Source organism: Montipora capricornis, chromosome 14 (genome assembly GCF_036669925.1).
Source record: "Montipora capricornis isolate CH-2021 chromosome 14, ASM3666992v2, whole genome shotgun sequence".
NCBI lineage: Eukaryota > Metazoa > Cnidaria > Anthozoa > Scleractinia > Acroporidae > Montipora > Montipora capricornis.
Genome location: NC_090896.1, coordinates 23,974,634 through 23,992,133, shown reverse-complemented (window position 1 = coordinate 23,992,133; position 17,500 = coordinate 23,974,634). Strand labels below are relative to the sequence as shown.

Here is a 17,500-nt window from a genome sequence, read left to right as displayed (position 1 = left end):
TGTTTGCCAAGATAATCCTTCAAGACGAAATATTAAAATTTTCAACACATGCCAATAAAATGCTAAATAAGCTCTTAAATTACACAGCATAATAAGTGGCAAATGACAATTATTATTATTTGCCACTGACACACATTTAATTATTATGCCATTGTAGAAAGCTTACCTTCTTAAATTCCTCATCCTGCCGTTTCTCATAATGGCCAAAGTCATCAAAGATTGAAGTCTGGTGCTTGTAAGAGTGAATGATCTTCATGACTTGTTTGCCCTTTTCAGGAGGCACTTCTTGTGTATCCCGGGAATTTGTCACAGGTTTGTTGTCATTATTTTCCAATCGAATGTGACGCAATGCATTGTTAGGAACATCCTTGACATAGAACCACTTTACCTCAAACTTTCCTTTCCACTTATCCTGAGACCAAATACCAGTCTCAATCTCCAGATCCACTTCTGACATCATCATGGCCATACCGCAAAAGTGTCCACTCCCATTAACACTAAAGAGGAGATATGTGGGAGCACCATGACCTTTCTGCTCTTTAAATGCCTCGTTCAAACGCCGATTTCCATGCTCTGTGCTTGTCCACACACTGTATTTGATTGAACGATGAATATCGTCCTCACTGTAGCTTTTGATAATAAAAAAGCGGGCATGTTTCTGTTCAAGAGAGAAGTCCCTTGGATTGTAGCAATTCTTGGCTTTCAATTTTTCAAGCACTGGAACCGACTCTGAAGGAGTAACAGGTGGGTTTGAAGATCCAGGATTTCCAGAGACAGTTCCTCCTGCAGTGCTGGGTCGGGGCCTAGTGCCACGACCAATAGAAGGCTTTGAAACCCCTGATTTCACAGCATTTCCCCAGCTTCCAGAGTCAACTTTGGTAGATGCCATAGCTTGTTGAGAAGTTGGTGGAGGAGGCAGTTTAGGTTTTGGTGGTGGCAGTTTTGGCTTCGGTTTTGCAGGCTGACTAGCTATTGCAGCCCAAGATTTTGGTTTAACCTCCGTAGTACTAATATTTGATACATTAGTCACCTTTCCTTTATCATTCATCCCTTCTTTTCCTTTGTCATCCACAGCAAGAGCCAAACTAGAAAGCGCATTTTCCACATTGCCTGAGGAGCCAAACTCCTCTCCTTTGAAAGAGTCAATGTTGACCCCAATTGGATTTAAGGCTTCGTGTTCTGAAGTCGGAGGTGGTGGTTGCTGGTAAAAATTTGGAAGCAATGGCGCTCCAGAGGCTTGCGTTTGCTCTCCCCAAGAGATGTCATTTGATGTCCCAGGGAAATACAGAGCTGGCGGTCCCTGGGAGCTGTGCCCTAAACTGCTTAAATAAGCGTTTGAGGAAACTGCAACGCCAGCATTGTGATTAAACATCTGATCTGGCAAAAGCTGTTCGCCATTTCCGACCGCACTGAAACCCGAAGAAGTGAAAAGAGTATTGGGATTTAGCGAAGATACACCAGTTGACCAAGTCCCGTCGCTAATTCCTGCCGCATTCAGATACGGAAAAGGCATCGGAGGCAGTCCCGTATTAGATCCAGTCGTTGTACTGGGATAAAATGGAGGCAAATAAGTGTCCGTCAACTGACTGGGCAAGCTTGTGTTCACTGGCTGAGTGTTCAACTGCTTTTCATTGCCCTAAACACGTACCCAGGAAATCGACGACGAACGGAGGCCATTTCGCCAAGACGCCATGGTCGTGAGAGAACGGAAAAAGAAAAATAACACGGCAACGCTTAGTGACGATGACTTTGTTAAATTCTTTCGATGAGGAAAGGTTACAGAATTGAAAATGATCCAAGCTGGACACGTTTCAAAGGCAAATATCGCAAAAAGCTCACCTGCTTCGTTCCCGGATGAAGGTATCGATCGAGGTCTTCGTTCGCCACATTCTGTAGTTCGCCATTCTTATTCGCATAACCTGAAATTCATGGCGACAGAGATGAGCAGGGAGATTACTAGACAAAAATATTTTTCCCCTCTAAAATGATGCTTTAGATATTATATGGTACCTTTTCCACCATGATCCTTGGGTCGCTGCGAATACACGAGGGAAGAAAATTATGTGGAATGCAAAAGGAAATTGGAATTAGTCGTTGTTGGTTTTCGACGTTGATTACTAATACAGACAAATGCACAGATCTAAGAAATTTTTACCTGGTCTATTGTCGCTGACATGACCCACAAAAATGTAATCGCCTAGGTCACTAAAAAGTTTCAATTTGCGATGAAGCTCCCACGTCGTTTAGATTGTAGGAAGTACTCGAGAACAAAAGAAAATGGCCGCTCCTTCAGTGGTGTCCTGCGCGTGCTTTGCGTGACTTCATCATATTACGCAAACTGTCAATCAAAATTTCCAAATATGGCTCCACGTTTCATATTTCCCATGAAGCCATGTAATTAAAATGGCGGATACTTCATGAACGAAAGAGTGACGTCTTTGCGCGCGGTTTTATATGGCGTTGTTACAGGTACGTAGCTCAGAATTTCGTCTCTTTAAAAAAAAAAATTATTGGAAATATGAAAACCATTTTGTTCTGTTCTTGTAGTGGCGAAGGTTCAATTTTTTCGATAAGGAAATCCTCAAGGACCCGGGAACAAGCCAGCCTTTCTCCGGTTTGAAGGTAGGGACATTATATTACACCTACATAAGTTAATTTTTACGTTAATTTAATGAAGTTGCTAAAATTTGTAATCAAAATTGTGAAAATGCTTCTGACTGGAACACCTCTCTAGTAAATCCAGCGTCGACTGCTTCGGAGATATCAACGCGCATCACCCCTCCTATAAATTTACTCCGGACCGCTTCCTCCCACCCCCTCTCAATTTTGTAAATTTGGGGATACCTCAAGGAAACTTTCATGAAGGTAGAGATCAGAGTCACCCAGTCGACTTGTATAAATGATGCCTTTCAGAACATGATGCCCATTCCTACAAGCTGATCTGTCGTAAATTATGCCATACGATCAGTTTACAGGTACTCTGACTAATGTCAGATCCTATACGTTATTTTGTTATTTCTTGCAACTTATGATTTTGCAACTCTTCCTGGAAAATTACTGGTGGGTTGGGATCAACATAATACTTTTTAGATCTGTGTGTTTGGCCAGGTGATACGCCTTGTAGGGGACTTAATGCATGTTCTGTTGTATTGTCACCAGCTGCGGTTTTTTCTTAAATCAGTTTGTACGAACCCGAGCATAATAAATTGTCCAGGATCCAAAACAAGATTCTCAATCTAGTAAAATTTATTTGCCCCTGTGATTAAAAAAAAAAAAAACAGAAAATCACTTCCTTTTTTTCTTGAGATTTTGAAAGTGTGTTTGCTTAACACCTGACTGGCAAAATTTTGAGCTTTGAATTTTATCCAAAGGCTGTTTACTTAGAATGTAAATTTTGGATTTCACAGTCTGCCATCACGAGCACATTCAGTATTGACCGATTGGACCTCATGATCAGAGGGTTGGATCCAGGGGAAAATGACATCAAAGGCTCACTACTGTAGCTTCAAATTTGAGATTGTGAATGCAGTTTATTACATGTGTATTGCCCAAAACTCTGGTTCTGCATATTAAATCTGCAGCGTACACACCCATTGCATTCTTAAACTAGTGAGCCTTTATTGTCATTTTCTCCTTGATTTTGCTCTCTCAAGGTCTTAAAGTTGTAGTATTGGCAGACTATTAAATAGGAAAATTCTAGTTGAGATAAACAGGTCTCTTTTTGAAAAAAAGTCTTAAAACTTTGATCACTTAAGGGTGGGACACACTAGGCGACAAGTTGCTCTGTGTGTACAGCTTGCAAAACAAGTTGCTGCGACACAGCACCCTTTCGGTGCACATGCAGTGATTTCATATGAAGGGGAATGTGAACTAGTTTTGTAATTCAATGTTGCTGACCATATGACGTTCTGTCATTGGTTCATTTATATTTTGTCGTAGCGACTTGTTGCCGGAAGTGTACGCACAATGCGACAACGCTGCTCTTGCTAATTTTGTTCTTGGGATTAGTCACACAAATTCAAACTGGTTTGAATTTGTGCGACAAAATTCTGCTGCAGAGGCAATGTCACACGAGGCGAATGTTGTGGCGACTTGTCTCTGCGACTTGTGGCAGTGACTTATCGCCTAGTGTGTCCAGGCCTTTAGTGTTTCGTTAACATAGTTTTGATTTCCAAAGAAAAATAAGAATAATATTGATTTTTTGGTAACAGGGGCACTTTAAGATCATGTTTAAGAATCTTGTTTCAGTTCTTACAGGGTCTTATGAGATCCTACATTTACCGGTACATGTACTTCATAGTAGACTTAATTCTGTAGACTTCAGTTATTCCATGTGGATTGAAGAGATTTATTTCACATGCCACCGAGGGTCTTGCTGTATTTATGACTAATAATTAGTGTTTGTGCTTACACATCTGTTGTGTGTTGGCCATAATGCTTTTCCTTGTCAGCCAATGAGCCAGTTGAGTGTCAGTTTTACAAATGTATGTCCACCAATACGTTGGTTGAGGCATTGTTGGATGCGACGTGTTTCCATCCCTGTACAAGCTGAATGTATACAATAAAAAAAAAGAAAGCTGCTCGACAAACTCATGATATTCCCACCAATTATGCTGATCACCAGGTTCTAAATTTTGTTAAATGGCATAATCTAGCCTATATAGAAGAATAGGATAGCATTAGAAATGTTCAAGGTTGTGACCTGTGGACCAGAACATAGATTGTCATCTTACATGTATTTAGAGGCCTATGAATCTACTGTAGCAGGAGGGGCCATTTACTGATGATGAAACGAATGAATACTGAATTTGGTAGACAATCTCTATTTTTTTAGGGATCTGGTTGTATGACATGGCCTAAATACAGTGTAGCAATACCGTTACTAGAAATCTGGTATGCCAATGTGAAACTCTGTGGTGCAACTTGCATTTTTCGGCAGTTTCAAGAAAACAAGGAGAAATTATTTTAAGAATACTGATAATATTGATAATACATAATGGGATGCTCTGTATTTGCAAAAAGGTCTATTGACGCCTGTTAAAAACAAGGTATCCGCTGACTAGTACCATGTGACCATATCGCAGGCTCAAGTTAGAGCTCATCAAGATCAGCTGTTTTTTTTAAGTTGATGGCTAACTAGGTACTTGGTTTCAGTTGGATTGCAGGCTCAAGCCAGGTTAACTTATTGTAAGAAGAAATAACCTGGCAGCTTGGCTTTTTGGCTTGGCTAAATCTTTGCATTTACATGTCTGTGGTGTATTTGCCTCGGTTCAACGCTAGCTAATTTGCATATTTCACGTGTATTCCTTCTGGTTGTGTTTACAATATACAGTAATAATCTTATAAACTGTCTGTCTGTTTGTTATTCACGGCAACGACGAAATATGTTACAATGTCGATGATTGGCAGAATAATTTTATTGTTAAGAGCTTTATTTGTTGATTTCTTAAGGTAACCAAATTTGGGAAGAATTTGCTTGTGATGCTGTATTTTAATTTATGATCAGAGATTTATACATGGCAGAACATTTTATTTTCAAATATTGCCAAGTCTGTAGGTGACCTTCCAATGATTTCAGGTACATTAGGAATCCATCACTAAATGATTGTGACAAAGACATTAGGTAATTTTTGTTGTGAGTGCAACAAAAACTACCGGTAATAATAATTACAAATACCAACAGTGGTCTTCACAATCAACCTTGTATTAAAACTGTTTGTTTACCATTTATCCTTTCTTCTTTTCCCCTAACATTTTACTTCTTAATCACAAATTGTAATATTTCATTAGTACTATGTATCTTCTTCAATATTTAATTTGTAAATATTCATATGTATATTCTATTTTTCTTTTTCCATCACTGTAAATTAATGTTTGTGTGAGTTTAAATTAAAATTGATTGATTGATTGATTGATTGATTATGTTTTGTGATTTTTCAAACCATGCCAGTACTGCTGCCTGTGTATCAGTTCATCTTACATGGGACTCCTATGAAAGGCTCTAAACATCATCACATTTGTGAAATTTTTTGTTAAGTTGAAGAAGAGACACTCTTTAGACCTGAACTTTTTTCATGGAAACTTTTGACATCCAAGTGGAAGGGTACTGTACCTCTCTGAAGGTTTGTCCTTCGGGAAGAAACTTACTAAAATTTGAACATAAATATCCACCTCTAGCCACCAACACTTTTCAGAAAAAAACCAACATACAGCTGATTCCAGCTGGCTGTAAGCTGTGCTCCAAGGTCACACATGGACCGTATAGCGGCTGCCAGAGGCGCCAACGTATGCTTTCGGTTCGACCTTGTCGAGCTGCGTCGTTGCTGTACTTTGCGACGGCGATTAGCCGCGACAGTTATTATTGTTAGTTATTGTTAGAGGTAAACATGCATGCCAACTCTCCCGCATTATCCGGGAGTCTCCCGCATACGGAACGAATCTCCCGGTCTCCCGTACGGGTCATCAAATCTCCCGGATAAAAACGACTCTGGAGACTTTGCTCCATTGGAGGCTCAAATTTTATCCCCAAGTTAAAAAAATTTGATTTTTTCAAACTCGTTTCATTGTTTGTTGATGCATTTCTTCATCTCTGAACAAAACAAAGCTCCGTTTGTTATCACAGCCATATAAATGATTGATTGATCAGATTTTTCCGTTTAACGAATAAAAATTATCGACATACAGTAAGTGCTCTGTTTTCCTGCAAATTTCCTGTTCAAAATATATTTTCCTGTATTCTAAAGGACTGCTGGGGGGGGGGGGGAAGGGGTAGGTGAGTGCATTTTTTGGGGTGAAGGGGGGGAATGGGTGAGTCAATCATGGGGGGGGGGGGGGGGGGGGTTGGGGAGACCAGATGGAAAATATCTCCAGATTTTAGATCTCCAGAGGTTGGCATCCCTGAGTAAATGGTGAGAATGCTATGTACTATTTTAGTATAATAATAGTGTACTAATTTTGTTTACCAGCCAATAATAACAAGATATGCACAAGCTTTATATAGGGAATGACAGTAAATTTTTTGAGACTTTTATATAGGTAGCATGTGAAGTTGTTGCAAGCCAAATTTACATGTAAAGTAAAGTACGTCAGTAGGTACCAAGCTTGTTTTGGTCTCGGAAATTATTTTTTCTTATCAACAATACAACACAAGATGTCAAAGTACAGCTGTACAGTTCATAAAGCTTATTCAGAATTTTGAAAGGATTTCCAAACAACCAAAGTGCTACTTTTTAGCTAAAAATAATTATTAAATACTCGTAAAGGAAATACTGTAACTTAAGTTTCTTTATTGTTAATGGTAATAAATATTGTATTAAAATTAACTGGTAATCAATTGGCCCAGGGTTTGACCCCTACTAAGAGGACATAAAATTTATTCTTTCAGAGTATCCGTGAGTTATTATTGATTACTGCAGTTTTCTTAATTCTGTGGAATCTCACCTTTAAGTGCTAAGCACCAAACTGCTTCCATCATTTGAATTCCCAAATATAGCCAGGAAGATTGACTCGTCCTCTAGAAAGTGAATTGGAGTTGTTTTTTAGTTCACTGCTTGAATACCGTTATGATATCTTTTAGAGATTCTTCAATAAAAAGAGTCGTTCAAATTGACGATCACTTTCCATTAGCGTCAAGTTTGAATGTACGAAATGTACCGTTGGAACCAAAGGTATCCATGGTTTTGAATTAACTCTTGGCTTGGTGTTGGAATTTTGATTGATGGAAGTCAAAATGCAATTGGCGCTTGAAGAGATTCCACAGTAATACCGTGCCCTGGGGACATTTCGTCATGGGAAAGACTTCCAGTTATTATGGGACGAGCACTGATGTTCTATTTTATACATGTATTTACCCCAGTTTAATACACTGTATCCACTTTATTTAAACAGGATGTGGACATTACTGCATGTACGAGTGGAAGAGGTCAGCTAGTGATTGGAGGCAAGTTTATGAATATTCCTCTTGTTTGTAATAAATTTAAAATAAAGGTTGTTTTTCTAAACAAGTTCAATAATTAGTTATATACCGGTACCGTATGTTTATTTTTTAAATTTCCTCTTGCTTTTTAAAAATTTTCTCTTTAAGCATACTGTACATGTAGTTGGATGTAGGCTGTTTTCAATAATACCTTTAACACACCGTAACATTAATTTTTATTGCAAACACCTGAACAGAAGGATGTACCATCTATAAAAATTACATGTACCTTCTTGATCCACCTACAGTGTATTGTAGACCATGTTGTAATAGACTTCAAACTGGGCTTCTGATAGGATGCGGAAAAAAATTAAAGATTATGCGGAAATTTGAACAATTAATAAAACTAATACAGGCCCATCTAATGTATTTTCATGCTTATGGTAAATTAGGACTAGAAATTGTGACCAATACAGTCACATTTGTGGCTGAATTATTTCCCTTTGTCATTAAAATAGCTGGAGGAGTCACCATTTTTAAATTTTGACCCCAGGGTATTATTTTGTAATTTATAAAACAGGCCATAGTTCCCAGGCTCATTGCCGAAAATCGTGTGGAAACTGCTCACAACCTTTCATCTTGCGAACGAAATGGTGTATTTTCTTCAATCGATCTTCACTGTTCAGGAAAATAAGCGTTTCAAAACAGTTGATCTTTTTGGCTTTTATGTTTGCGAGGATGGTAAGCAGCTGCTTTATCACTAGTATCAGACATTTCTTCTGTTTATGCAGAAAATATGCAGAGGATGCAGATTTTAGGGATTATGCGGATCCGCATCACCGCATGCGGCATCCTGTTAGATGCCATGTTAAAAGTATTAATTCATAATAATTGCAAAGTTTTAAAATTAAAAAATAATGTAAAATAAAGATATTTTTCTTAACAAGTTCAGGTGGTTATGTAATATTATGTTTATTTTATTGATGATGATGATGATGATGATGATGTTGATTTTTTCAATGTAATTCTTTTATGTTCTATTCAAAGTTAGTTGAATGTGAGCTATTTTCAATATTGCAGTACCTTTTATGTAACATTTTATTGTAAATGCCTGAAGAAAATTTCAAATACAAGTAAAAGATGCATATGGACAGTATTCAACCTCAACTTTGATTACTTGTCAGGGACTAAGTCCTTAAAAAGGCTGTAGTTGTCTGTGAAAAATGTTGTAGTTTAAACTTGCAATTTTAAAATTTGATGTGGCTTTATTACACAACAGAAAATAAGTCAACCAAGAGTACTACTGAGACAAGTGTTTCACAGTTTATAAATAATAATTAAGAATTAATCAGCAGTGTTCCAGATAAGAGTTGGGTCTTGGGTCAATAACCCAACAAAGAAGTCTTCCTGACCTGACAGATGACATGTAAATATTCAGTTAAATATTGCAACATGGGTCATTCCATGGTATTTTGTCTGTTGCGGAATCTTCATTCAGAGCCTTTTGGTGTGGCATAATTATCTTGAAATCTACACAGCAGAGCAAAATAATACCACTTCTGCATGGTAGATGACTATTATATTTGTAGATCTATGCACAAGAGTGGTTTGATTCATACTGATCAGGAGGCCATACTTAATTATATGGCTGTCGCGGAATCTATGCACAAAATTCTCTACTTTCATAACACCGTATTCAAATTATTAGAAGTCCCCTGAATCTGGCATGAATTAAAAATTAATGTCTGTCTGCTTTAAAGTAAAGGGCTTTGAAGTTTCTCATACAAAATGCCAAAACATTTAAGTTTTATTTTACACATAGATCCCCTTCATCATTAGTTCAATTTAAATGATGGGGCTGTTGCCGAATCTATGTTGCGAAATCTAGTACATCAGGTACTTTTATTATTGCAACAACTGCAACAACAGTGGAGAACTCAAGAACATATTTTGAAGTTTCAGTAACATAGCAACTACAGTATAATAACAAAAATGTGGTTCCATCTGATCAGTAAAATGTGCAAGAGATGTACCTTTAGTTAATGAAATGCAATTCCATAAATTTACACTATAAACCACACTACAGTACATTACATACCATGTAAAATGATCTCTTAACCTGAAATAATCCATCTGACAACATTACTATTATGATGTTGTTTAAATAATTTCCAAGACAAAACTTATGCACTCCTTATGTTCCCATCACAACTAATCAACAATAATAATAATAATAATAATATCATTTTAAAATGCTTTTGACTAGAAACTATGTTGGGAAGACTAGGGCCTTAAAAAATGCAGCAATGAAACATTTGAGTCAAAAACAGACCAAACTTTGAAGTTTGAACGAAACCCAACAATAACTACATGTAAGCTAAATAGAGAAACAGTCTCACGTTTGATCCCAGTGATCAAGTTGCTCTTAAAAAGTCTTTAGGAAATAACACAATGCCGCTGATGATTTACATGTACATGTCATTCAACATTTGAAGAATGTTTTCGCGAAACATTAAAATGCAAATTATAAGTTAAACTGGGCATCTTTACACTGTTAATCTATGTGAAGTTATTTTGTCGTCCACTACGAAACTGATTGGAACACAGCTTCCAGTTCCTGAAGATTGATCACTTCAAATAAGCCATTCCCAAAGAACACACGTACATGCGCTGAGCACACTGCCAATATCATCATGCTTTGGCCGGTCAAACAAGAACTTGAATGAGGTGAACTGACTTTTGTCGTTTGCACTTATTGCCCTGCCAATGTAATAGTTGTTGTCGTTTGCACTTATTGCCCTGCCAATGTAATAGTTGTTGACATAGTCAACAGTATTATATTTGTCCTTCTCAACGTTTAGTAGTGATGCCAGAAGTAAGACCTCGCTGTGGAGCTCCAGGATCATAATTATGCTTTCTGAAATCAGGAATGCTATGTTGACCTGAAAGCATGATGGCTGGCTTTCATTGGTGACCAGACACCTTGCATACAATGTACATGTAGAGGCAAGCAAATACACCACAGTCCCTACTATTTGCTTGCTGTGGGAGGTCACGAAGTTGGTTTGCAACAAACTGCCACTGGTTGAAATAGTTGCAGTAAGCTCCACATTTTTAGCAATGCTGCCTCAGCTTTGGCTTTTAAGATAACAAAAGCTCCAGCTTTGCTATCAAGAGCTGCCATCAACTTTTACTTTTCCTTGCAAACCTTCAAATCGTGATGTTTCTTTTCGAAAATTCATTTTATGGACAGCAGATAAATAAAGTTCACTCACCTACAGTAACTATTTTCTGCGTTCCCTGAGTGATTTGATGGGTTTTTGGGATGCTTCGATTTCCTCTTCAGATCCACGCATCGTCACATATGTACAATATAAATAGACAAGGCGTGCAACTTCCAAGACCGCTCACGGCTGAGTGCCTCCAGAATTTAGGCCAATTTCTCCCACTTCCAAGAATCTGCAACCTCAAAATCCTCCTTGAATCTCAAGCTCAGGTTTTTGCTATCGTTAGATGATGAGGACAGGAGTGAGCCATCGTTGGAATTTGATCAAATCAAATCAAATCAACCAAGCACACATTTTCCCCAAGAGAGACAATGGGTGACCACATTAACAAGGTTTTTTTTATAAAAGAATGTATAGCCGTTTTGCCGGGCCAAAAAGAAGTGGCCGCAATAACGAGGTGGCCGTAAGGCACGGTTCCACTGTATAACATTTCAGTTATTAGTAATTAAATAATGCTAAGCTGATCAGAATTTCATAGAATGCTCATTGTCACCAACAACAGGTTTTGTAAGGAAAGCAGATCAATTTTGGTGGGCACTTCTCTTTTTATAGGGAGCAAGATAATCCCTACAGCTTTACATGTTTACTAATGATTATTAAAAAAACTATTCATGAGAAATTTGTTTTCATCAAAATGGACAACCATTATGTGCACATGCATTTTCATAATTATTTTACCAGCAGAGACTTTCTTGTCTTATGCCCAACAGATTCATCTGGATTTGTCCATTTCCTGTGTCGTGACTTGACCATCACCTCATTCAAGGCCTATGAAATTCGGGTGTCTCATTTTTTCCAATTAAAACAGCAGAATATTTTGTTTACTGTTGGGGTAAGTGAACTTGCAAAGGTACATGCACTGCTGTTGTGTAGGAGTAGAACAGTGGTTATGGCATTAGATTTGCATGCATGTATGGTTCTGTCAAGGACCATGTCCTGCTCTGACCATTGATTGGGTAAAAATGTCTTCAGGGGTAATGAAATAGCTCTAAGGCTACAGTATGTTCACTAGCTCCTACTCCATGTGGATGAGCTGCATTGTCAACTTTTTCTGTCATGTTTAATTTTAATAGCGGAGCACAGGTGGGCGAAGCGCGCCTGCAGAGCACCATGGATAAGATTTTTCGGGAAATCTAACCATGTGAGAAATCTTGGTTATGACGTCATGTACGTCCGTCTGCCATCCACCCGTACAGACGGTTGGGGTGGAGGTGGGGAGGCAGGAGAGCCTCTGGCGACTGGAGTGTTCGGGAATTTTCCTTGGCGGTGTGTTGAAATAAGTTTGAACTAAATTTGTTCAAGTTAAATGAGCCAATTTTGTAGAACCGACAAAACACTCAATAATTAATTTTGTAGTACTCACTTTACCCTCGACTGCTTTTTAATGGCCTATGACATAATCAATCCAGGTAAATAGAATCGTATAAAGGACAGTGGCTGTCAGGTTAAATGAGAGAAGATTCTGACTTCATTCCATAGATCTATCTGTGTCCTCTCAGAGGGGTCATAATCCTCATACTTTGGAGTCCTAGGTCAAGCTTCTCCCGAGTAAATGCTAATGAGAAGGATAATGTTCAGTTATCATCAAGTCTTAACTGAAATAAGGTTTCATATTATTTGGAACATACATTGTAAAATGATGTATACAAAAGTTTTACTTTATGTTGTAAAAATTAATTTGTTTCAGGAAGATGAAGTTGATGGAATTGATCCTATTATGAGAGTCTGGACTCTTGACAAGGTAAAGAGTTAATTTCACACATATTTTCAAAGTTTTCACAAAATTGCCCGAGTCGCGAAGCAATTACAATGTTTATCACATAAAGGGCAAAATTATTGAGGGAAGCCCATTCAGTCCTGCAACAAATGACAATCAACACGCTCCCATTCCGTTCAAGTTCAATAAATGGTTGTTGTCAACAGAAATACAATGTAGCGCTTAAAATATATTAATTTTTACATGTGAACAAAAAAGTAGTTTAATCTGGAAGAAAATTCTCTAGGTCTACTTGTAATTTCACTTGCTCTGGATAAGCAACTGTTAACTGCTCTCTTGATTACCAAAAGTGCCCTCGTCATTAAGGAAAAATGCCCTCCGTCTCAGCCAATCAGCATTCAGTTATTTTGCCCTGTATGTGATAATTACAGTAATATTAATCACTTGTCCAGCAGGTAGCATAGCCCTGGATTTCATGTTTCAGTCCTGACTCTTGTAAAATTTGAGGAAAATTGCTCAAATGTACATGAGCAAATATATATTATACATTGCATAGATACAGTATATAGTTCACCTGCAGTTGTTTAAGTCTTTACTTGATTTGAAATCACCAGATTGACAAGTATGGCAATCCAGTCTGTTGTTGTATGCAGCGTCTTATTCCAGGAAACAAGCCAGTCCCGGTAGGATAAATCTTTCAAAAATCTAAAAGCTGTCAATATGCAAAAATTGGTGTACATTGTACTTAAAGAGAAGGAAAGAAAATAATAAGGACAGAAACTACACAAGACGCATTATTTTAGGCTAGAATGTAATGGTGTACAGTATAGTTTTACAAAATTTAGATTGGTTGGAAAAAAGTTACCTACCCATGTAAAATAATTGCTGGGATCCCAGGTGGGTCCCAGGTGGGATCCCAGGGTGGGATTTTAGAACAGGATCCCACCTTGGAATCCCACCCAGGTAAGAATCTGATCCCAGGTGGGATCCCACTATGCTTTTTGAAATGAGACAGTATCCCTAGTCCAAATCCCAGGTGGGATAATAAAATATCCATAAAGAATGGCACATTCTACTCAATTGACTGTTTATTAGGTTGGATTGCAATAGCTACTTTTTCACTTTATACACATACAGTGTACAACATGTTACACTGCAATGAAGTGATGTCATAAGGAGAACTTTAAAAGCAAGCATAAAAAAAACATCTACTATTATTTATATTTTATTTATTATATTATTTTTTTCTTTTTAGTCAAATTGCGGCATTTGTCTGCTATCCATTACTGAATGTTCATGGGCTCCCACCTCCAATTAGTCTGAAGTTCACTCAAAATAGGTAGCCAGATGAGCTGAAGATTAAAATAAGGATAGTGTTAGGGTGGTCCGGTGGAGGCGGTGATCATTAACAAAAATTACTGTTAACCATCCCCTATTCCAGTTATCCCAGTGAGTGTTACCTCTCTTGATAGCATGACATTGTAATCTCAATTGATTTCACAATTACAAAAGTTATACACTCCAGTGTATGAATGCAGCAGAGGCCTCAGCTTCTAAAACATAACTTGACTCACTTTGAATTGCACCAATCACATTCTTGTCCATTGCTTTTTTACCATTTTGACCAGATATGTTTGACACTGCCCGAGTTTTGATGTCCCCCATAATGTTCAAGAGATTGAATGCCAGAGCCTCGGGAATGCCCCTGGCCTGTTCCTCTGCTCTCTTTATTGTGTCTGGAGATGACGATGAGCCCCAAAATCAGCAAAAAATTGTGATAACTAATCTCGTCTTGGAGAATAAATTTTTGACTTTGCAGAAACATGGTCAACCTCAGGAGTTGGGCGATTGTGATCTTTGTGTTAAATTTGCACATTCCTTGTCAAACTTTATATCACTTGAAAGAAAAAGAAAACTAACAAAAACAAAAACCCGGTATCTTGCCATCATTTGATACGGATGCTTCACTGTTTCACGAGTAAACATACCGCAGTAACTTGATCACGTCACCCCCTGAATTTGATGTCACTTTCGATCTTGCAATTTACTCGTACAGCCAAAAGTGCAATAACAAAATTGAATGTAGCAAAAATCTCCCAAAATGTTTTTCGCTGATGGCAACTTTTTATATTCGCGATCTAAAATTAATGTTGTTTTTATGTCGTAAATTTTGTTGCTGATGGCAAAATATTTTATTCTCGATCAACGGTTGTCCTGAAAACTTCCTTCTGTGTATCAATATTTAGTTACTTTTGCATCAATATTTGTTTTGCTTAAAGCAAGCTAACAAAATCTGTACCTTACTTAGTTCGCATTTTTTAGTGTTAAAATAGAATTTTCGGTCCTCTGCTTTTGTTACAAAGTGGTATATTTTTAGGTCACCCATCCAGATCTATACTAACCCCGCTTAACTTCAGTGAACTTTTGAATTACAAAGCTGTCAGTCGCTCAGAGTGCACGCTTAACCCATTGACTCCCAGGGGTTCCTCATTGACAAGTAAAATTGTCTGGCGTTAGACAGAGTAAAATAAGTCTGGCTGGTTTCGGGCAGTTTGGACGTCAAAGGGTTAAACTTGTGGTGAAAAGAAGTTGTGAGGGAACTTGAAAATGATCAACATGCCACCCTAGAGGCCACTGTTTCTCGATTCCCTTTTATTTTCTTCAATCTGTCAAGGTTTACTACTTTGCTAGTAAACACATGTATGTCTTTCTCAGGGGGCTATTTACTTAAGACTTCTACCATGGCACTACAATGATATACAGTACCAAAACAATATTGTTTACTATTAGAGCTACACATTACGCAAAGACAACTTGAATCTCCTGGAAGACAAAACGCAGCTCAGTTGACAATATGGAATAAAGCGCTGTGTTACTGCACTACCACACATACACAATGCAGGAATATTTTCTTTCTGACAATTGCTGAATAGGCCAGGAGGCATGTTTTTAACCTCAGAAAAAGATCTGTTTTGTCGTATGAATGTGTGAGCCAAAGGGCCTCTGCTGTCATGACTTCTGGGTGACCCCTTAACCCATTGGCATCCAAACCGGCTGCAAGCGGCTGCCCGCAATGACCCCTGAATTACCCAAAGCGGCCATAACCGGCCATAAACATGGCGACTTGATATAAGGCCTCTATCCACTCCCCCTTAGAAAATCTATATGTTTTGTTGTTATGGAGATTTAGTAGGATAATTGTCGTTTGTCGTCTTGTGAGCATATTTTGACAGCTGATAAGGGACTCGACAAGGTTTGGCTTTTTGTCCCTTCAATCACGCGATCAGATTACGCGAAAACAACGGCTGATGCGTGAGGTAACGCATCAAATGATGGGGATATTGCTACTCTTTTTAAGGATTCGAAGGATAAAGGGACCTTTTATGGTTTTCCTGTGAGAAGAGGGGATACTAGTGATAGCAATTTTGATACAGATGGCTTTGGAAGTGGCAAAGAAGACAGTGGCAACCAAGGCGCGAATGATATTCAAGTTCCAGATTTCATGGCAGCCACTGGCATTTATTTTGTTTTAGATGATCGTAACAAATTAGATATTTTTCTTAGTTTTCATAGGAGATAATCTATGGGAATTAACGGTAACCGAAAAGTCAGTATGCCCGTCAAAAGCTTTTGAATACCCCTGAGCGCATTGCCCGTTTTCATGAAGTAAGCCATGCAGAATTAAAGGCCCTCACAGGTATTAAGGTACAGTACTGGCCGCAGGAATAGCAGCATTACACGTGCGTATCATGCGTGTAAGTCCGCCATATTGCGCGCGTTACGCGCGAGTAAAAAAATACACGAAGTTGTGAGTAAAAAAATTACACGCAAATTCTTCACAGTGCGTGTAACATTTTACACGCAGTGTTTCGTGTAAAAGAGGGCAGAGTATTTAAAGTTGTACATCAATTTGTAGCAGCTTTTTCACGAAGAACAATGTTACATGTCTAAAAGCTTTACTGGTTTCCGAAGAATTTATTCAGCTTTGCAACAAGTGTCCACTTTACAGTATTTGAATAGTCAAAATTGACTTGACTTGTTTTGCTGTGGTCATCGTCTGAATATCACCGCGTGTTTGGATGCTCACCGCATGTTTGCGTTTGTTTCATTTCGAGGACCGTTTCACTGCGAGTCGGGTGATAAATCACTGCTGCTAAGGCAAATATGTGATAAATTACATGTAAAAGTAATCATATACCATGTTGATGTTCCATTTCATTTTCCTTTCACCGCTCACCGCCGGTGAATGAGCACGTTGCCGATCTATTTTAGAATAATACCAATGTTTGCCTTTTTAAACTGCCCATTTGATCTGATCTGAGAATAAGACCGAAATTTTTTTGCTCCAACGGCTTATTACATTCGCGGTTTAAAGGATTAATTAATGTTTTGGTTCAAAAAAAGTTAGTCCGCCGACCAAAAAGGAAATATCTTTCCAGAATCAATAAATGAACCGAGTGGCGGTTTGAAACATTCGCCGAGCTGTAATTAATTTTGAACACTTAATTCTACGCAGCATACAATTTCACCATTGAAAAACGACGCGATACGCTTGATTTTTCTGTTTAACTAGAGGAAGAC

At 38.1% G+C, this 17,500-nt stretch overlaps 2 protein-coding genes across 3 annotated transcripts in view; one reads left to right on the top strand and one right to left on the bottom strand.

Moving 5' to 3' along the window:
* Positions 1 to 2,314, bottom strand: part of LOC138033592 (YTH domain-containing family protein 3-like) — a 5,322-nt gene extending 3,008 nt beyond the window's left edge. Inside the window, exons 1-4 of the mRNA XM_068881383.1 lie at positions 2,156 to 2,314; positions 2,011 to 2,035; positions 1,840 to 1,919; positions 167 to 1,636 (exon numbers count right to left, since the gene is read on the bottom strand). Coding sequence (XP_068737484.1) covers positions 167 to 1,636; positions 1,840 to 1,919; positions 2,011 to 2,035; positions 2,156 to 2,176 — 1,596 coding nt within the window. The 5' untranslated portion in view covers positions 2,177 to 2,314. The remainder of the gene's footprint in view (positions 1 to 166; positions 1,637 to 1,839; positions 1,920 to 2,010; positions 2,036 to 2,155) is intronic.
* A 67-nt stretch (positions 2,315 to 2,381) lies between these two features.
* The window catches only part of LOC138033591 (vacuolar protein sorting-associated protein 11 homolog), a 67,863-nt gene continuing 52,744 nt past the window's right edge, over positions 2,382 to 17,500 (top strand). For both annotated transcript variants that reach the window (XM_068881382.1, XM_068881381.1), the window contains exons 1-6: positions 2,382 to 2,469; positions 2,548 to 2,622; positions 7,888 to 7,939; positions 11,913 to 12,034; positions 12,890 to 12,943; positions 13,534 to 13,602. In XM_068881382.1, coding sequence (XP_068737483.1) covers positions 2,455 to 2,469; positions 2,548 to 2,622; positions 7,888 to 7,939; positions 11,913 to 12,034; positions 12,890 to 12,943; positions 13,534 to 13,602 — 387 coding nt within the window. In that variant the 5' untranslated portion in view covers positions 2,382 to 2,454. The remainder of the gene's footprint in view (positions 2,470 to 2,547; positions 2,623 to 7,887; positions 7,940 to 11,912; positions 12,035 to 12,889; positions 12,944 to 13,533; positions 13,603 to 17,500) is intronic.